The sequence below is a fragment of the Abrus precatorius genome, unplaced genomic scaffold (assembly GCF_003935025.1).
Source record: "Abrus precatorius isolate BTA unplaced genomic scaffold, Abrus_2018 Scaffold11, whole genome shotgun sequence".
Classification (NCBI taxonomy): domain Eukaryota; kingdom Viridiplantae; phylum Streptophyta; class Magnoliopsida; order Fabales; family Fabaceae; genus Abrus; species Abrus precatorius.
This window is the reverse complement of record NW_020874303.1, coordinates 3,145,178-3,151,177: the sequence shown is the minus strand read 5'-3', so window position 1 is coordinate 3,151,177 and position 6,000 is coordinate 3,145,178. Positions and strand designations below refer to the sequence as shown.

General features: G+C 32.1%; 1 protein-coding gene across 1 annotated transcript; it reads left to right on the top strand.

Annotated features, from left to right (window-relative positions):
• Positions 1-1,091: 1,091 nt before the first annotated feature.
• Positions 1,092-4,217, top strand: LOC113854364 (disease resistance protein RPM1-like). Its single transcript, XM_027485317.1, has one exon. The coding sequence runs from the start codon at positions 1,092-1,094 to the stop codon at positions 4,215-4,217; it is 3,126 nt and encodes a 1,041-aa protein (XP_027341118.1).
• The last annotated feature ends 1,783 nt before the right edge of the window (positions 4,218-6,000 follow it).

The following is a 6,000-nucleotide window of genomic DNA, read 5'->3' as shown; positions in this document are numbered from 1 at the left end:
GCGAATTTAATGAGATATTGACGTCCCTCTTTCGTACAAAATTATTAACATGGTGTGTTTTGTCTCTTTTTTATACAAAATAATTAAATAAATAATAAAAAATTAATTTTATTTTATTTAAATACAAAATTATTATTTATGTAACAAAAATTTATTTTAAATAAATTTTTTTTAATTTTATTTTGATAAAAAATATTATTTTAATCATTAAGTCTATTTTTTTTATAATTTTGATAATGTGTAATTTAAACCTTAGGTTGTTTAACTGTGCAACAGGACCCTCAGTGCTTATCAAATTGTACTTTTTCTATTGTTAATTTTCTCTGTGTTTCTCACATACATATATTTTTAAATAAAAATACTTCTAAATAAAGTTAGATTAAATGTCTCATTAACTATTTTTTTTTCATTCAATTTACGTTTATCACGTTGCACAATTTAAAAACTCAAAATGTAAATGATATATAACTAAAGTATATAAAAATAAAGTTTGACGAGGATAAATGTTTATAATAAAGTTAAATAAAATAATATTAAATAAAAATAAAATTATCATATGTCGTAATTGTTTTTAAAAATAAAAAAATTAACCAATTTTAATTAGTTTTATTAATTTGTTTAACTTAGTTGAAACTTGAAAGTCCTTTGTAAAAGAGATAAAATAAAATATATTAAATAAATAAATATATCTACTTATATAAATAATGAATGAGTGTATCATTAATACAATTTTTATAATAAAATATAAGTATAAAAAATATTTAACAATTAATGTATATAATATCAACTATTATTTCTTATAAATAAGATTAAAGTAGCATTAAATAATATTTTTCAAAACACGCGTTTAAAAATATATGTTAAAGAATATTAAATTTGCCTTATTAAATACTTTAAATTATATTTTTTAAAAATCAATGAATATGTTTTATAATTTTTAAATAATAAATAATTTTATTTTAAATAAAAAAAACATTGTATTTTTTACTACCGTGCCCATGCATCAGCGAGAAAAAGAAAAAGAAAAAAAAAAACGATTAAACAAGACGATAGAGAGTGTTTTCTTCTCGTCTCAGAGTTGGACTACAAAAATGGCAGAAAAAGGGGCGTCCTTTGCTCGTGATCGCTTGATTCCATTATTTACAGAAGCAGCCTACATGATCAGGGGTGTCCCATATGAAGTTTCGGACATGAAAAATGAACTAAAAAAAATTCAAGCCTTCATTCAACACGCAGATAGAATGATTGAAGCTGAAGAAGACACCAAAAATGAAGAAATCAAAAGAAGGTTGAGGGTGTTAATAGAAGGATCTTTTCACTTGGAAGATGTCATTGATGAATATATGATCTATGAGGAGCAACAACCTTGGAATCCTGGATGTGCAGCTGTAGCTTTTGAGCCGATTAACTTCATCAAAACTATGATCTTTCGTCTTCACATGTCATATAAGATTCGAGACATGAACTCACATGTTCGTGCAATCAAAGAAAGCAGTTCATGTGATCATGGCTTCAAAACCTCAGCTCATGTAGATCAAGCAGAGTGCAGTTCAGTAGAAATGGATGCAGCAGCTCATATTTGCGTAGATGTAGTTAAAATGGTGGACTGCTGCGAAGTCCCTGAAAAGGAATTGATTGTGGGCAGTTCAGGAGAAAGCCAAAACAATCCATGGCAGACGCCTAAACAAGCTTCTCTTTACATGGATGAAGATGAAATTGTGGGCTTGGAAGCCCCTACAAAAGAATTGATTGTGGGCAGTTCAGTAGAAAACCAAAGCATTCCATGGCAGACGCTTAGAAAAGCTCCTCTTTACATGGATGAAGATGTAACTGTGGACTTTGAAGTTCATGAAATTGTGGGCAGTTCAGTAGAAAACCAAAGCATTCCATGGCAGACGCTTAGAAAAGCTCCTCTTTACATGGATGAAGATGTAACTGTGGACTTTGAAGTTCATGAAATTGTGGGCAGTTCAGGAGAAAACCAAAACAATCCATGGAAGACGCCTAGAGAAGCTCCTCTTTACATGGATGAAGATGAAATTGTGGGCTTTGAAGCCCCTAAAAAAGAATTGATTGATTTGTTGGTAAAGGGCAGGGCAGAGAGAACTGTCATATGTGTGGTAGGAATGGGAGGGTTAGGAAAAACCACTCTTGCCAAAAGTGTTTTTGACAACAAGAAGGTGGTTGAGTACTTCGATTGTGCCGCATGGATCACAGTGTCTCAGTCCTACACTGCAGAAGGATTGTTGAGGGACATGTTGCTAAGCTTTTGCAAGCGAAGCAATGAGGCTCTTCTTAGGAATATTTCTACACTGGATCGAAGTTCATTGATCTTTGAATTGAGAAATTACTTGCGTCGAAAGAGGTATGTTGTCTTCTTTGATTATGTATGGGATCCATGTTTTTGGGATGTGATTGAATTTTCTGCACTTGATAATTGTCTAGGAAGTAGGATATTAGTCACAACTAGGAACATGGATGTTGCAATGTCATGCAAGAGATCTTCTTTTGTTCACATTCATGAGTTGAAGACACTATCTCCAAAAGAGTCTTTGAGGCTCTTCCACAAGAAGGCATTTCAATTTGAACCTAATGGATGTGGTCCACCAGAGCTCGAGGGCATATCGTCTGAAATTGTTGCAAAATGTGAGGGTAATCCACTAGTGATTGTGTCAGTTGCTGGTCTTTTATCTTGCAAAGCCAAAGATGATTTTGAACAGTTTAGTCAAAATCTAAGTTCAGAGCTTGAGAAGAATTCCTTTTTCAGTTGTATAACAAAAATTATCAGTTTAAGTTATGATGATTTGCCTCACTATCTCAAATCGTGCTTTTTGTATTTTGGAATGTATCCTGGCGACTATGAAGTTGAATCAAATAGAATAATTTGGCAATGGATAGCTGAAGGGTTTGTAAAATCTGAGGAGGGAAAAACTTTAGAGGAAGTTGCAGAACATTATTTAACTGAGTTGGTTAATAGAAGTTTGGTGCAAGTGTCTTCTTTTGCCACTGATGGTGAAGTTAAAGTTTGTCATATTCATAACCTACTACGTGAAATGATCCTTATAAAATTTAAGGATTTAAGATTCTGCCAATATATTGACGATATTGATCAATCTGTCTTAAGTGGTGGGATAACTCGGCGCCTATCAATAGCAACCAGTTCCTATGATTCAATTGGAAGTATTGAAAGCTCACATGTTCGTTCACTTCTTTTCTTCACCAGTGAAGAATTACATGAATACTTGTTGAGGAAAATCATTACAAAATATAGGCTGTTGAAGGTGCTTGATTTTGAAAATGCTCGATTGTATTGTGTTCCTGATAATTTGGGAAATTTACTCCACTTGAAGTATTTAAGCTTCAGGAATACACGAGTAGAAAGTCTTCCAAAATCCATTGGTTTGCTCCAAAACTTGGAGACCTTGGATCTAAGGCAAACAGGTGTACATGAGATGCCAAAGGAGATAAGCAAACTTCAAAATCTACAACATCTTTTGGCTAACAGAATGTCCTTGATTCTGTTGAGGGATTGCATTGGAGACATGACATCCCTACAAACTCTACATGAAGTTAGAATAGATCATGATGGAGTGGATTTAATCAGAGAGTTAGGAATGCTTTTGGAGTTGAGGAAGTTGGGCTTGACTAATGTTGGGAAAGAACATGGAAGCACTATATGTTCTTCAATAAATAACATGCATCGGTTGGAAAAACTATATATTTCTACAGAAGATGATAATGATGTCATTGATTTGGATTTCCATTCATCCCCACATAAGCTTCATAAGCTTCACCTACATGGGAAGTTAAAAAAGTTTCCAGAGTGGATTCAAGGCCTCAACAATCTTCACTTGATCTTGTCTAGATCAAAGTTGACTAATGATTCATTGAAGTTTCTAGAAAGAGTGCCAAATTTGTTGATCCTATCTATTGTCCATGAAGGTTATGAAGGCAAAAGTTTACAATTTCGAGCTGGAGAATTTCAAAGACTAAAGGAACTTCAACTCGAATCTTTGCAGAGCTTAAGTTCCATCTCTATTGACGAAGGAGCACTGCAGTCTCTCAAAAAGCTTGGGTTGAAGAATATCCCCAAACTGAAGATGGAACCTTCTGACATTTATCACTTAAAGAAACTTGAAGTTCTCAATATTCAGGATATGCCAATTGAATTTGAGCAGAACATTGTTGCCAATGTGCCCTTCGCAAGAATTATTTAGCAGTGCGTGCTATTGATAAGAACCTTTGGCAAAAAGAGGTTTGATTTTTTCTTCATATTATCTGCATAATGATATTGGCTCAATTTGGATTAACTTCTCAATAAGTAGATTATAGATATACACAAAATAAAGATGAAAAATGAATCAAACTTCTCTTGGTAAGTTAAAATCAACTTATGCTCGTTATGTATAACTTGATTTTAACTTATGAAAAGTCTTTTATTTGTTTTATCTCCATAATTTCTTTTCCTATTAGTGCTTTTTCAAAAGCTTACCCAAACTGAGTCATTCTTGGCAGTGTTTATTATCTTATTCATCTACTTTGGGTTCACTTCTCTTCTGATATATGCTTTATTTATTTATTTTGTTCTACAACACACTAAGGATAAAATTAATCAATAATAAGAAATTACAAGGTATAATTCTGGCCTTGCAAGAGGTATTTAGTTGTAAGCCTTTCATTTTAATTCTCCATGACAATATTGTGCTTTGAATTTGTAGGTGCAAGGCTTCCAATGCTGTGAAATTCAGATTCTTCATGTAGCCTTGCACAATAATGTCGTTGTATCGTGTATGCGACATGCATGTTATGAGAGTTTCTCTTTCAAGGATTGTAAGACTTTATATTATGTTGAATGTATATGCTTTTCAAATTTGTAATAAGGAAAAGAAATTTCATATAATTCTTTGCATTTCTAAACATTTTCTTGGTTATTCTGCTATCGTTTTATGTTAGTCTCCTCTGCCTATTCTTTTTCTCGTGGATATTTCATTCACTAATGCTATATCCTGGTCACAAAACTAGGCAAAAAACTGTATTATATGGTCCTGCATTCTAACCTTAAACTAGTTTTTGACTGGTATTTAAATAAAAATAAATTTTGTTATAACAAGATGCTGAGGTTGGAGGAAGTTGAAGTTGGTATTTGTCGGATCTGATTGTACATAGATAAATAAATTGTGTTATGACTGATATTTTTTTCGACTTTTCTAATATGTGTTAAGGTATAGTAATTTTTATTGTAAATTATAAAATATCATAGAATTTAAAGCATAAAAACATTAAATGTTACAATTTTTTAATAAAAATTTGTTATTTATTACTTTCATATAAAATACACGTCAGAAAAACAACTCTTTTTTTTTTTTTTGCAGAATAATATTTTAGTGCTTGTTTGGATTTAGGTTCAGTCAGTAAAACTTGCTTTACGAAGTAAAATCTATGGTTGAGATGAATCAAACACATACTACAAGCACATTCAAGAGAAGGATAAAATTTGTTCTAGCAAATGGAGTTACAGTTTATAACAATCAGGCCAGTTGGTTTATTGAACTTCCAAATTTCCAAGCTTGAGTAAATGAACCGATAAAAAAATTTATCAGTTGGAGCTTGTTATCTGGGAAAGATTACCCTGAAGGAGATGGGATTTTTAAGGAGAAATTTTAGCTAGTTCCAGACACCCACGTCTCATAACATGTCTAATTTCTTAGAAAAAACATAACATACGGGTCATCTTGTTATTGGTCAGGATCACGATGGGTGATAACATAAAATTTTTTTTCGTGTTTTAAGGAAAGTGTCACTGATGTTAGTCCTATAATTGGTCCTAGTACACTAAATTTTAAATATTCACGCTTGTATAATAACAGATGCTTGATGTTGAACTTCAATTAATACTTAACAGGATATCAACCTATGTGCATTCCCTTCAATTTAAGTTCAATTAATTGTTTTTTTGTTCCCATTTCTTTCTTTCCACTCTACCAAACGGAGGACGAGTCT

Excerpts from the sequence above, each read along its gene's own strand:
- LOC113854364 (XM_027485317.1), top strand. The coding sequence starts at position 1,092 with ATGGCAGAAAAAGGGGCGTCCTTTGCTCGTGATCGCTTGATTCCATTA.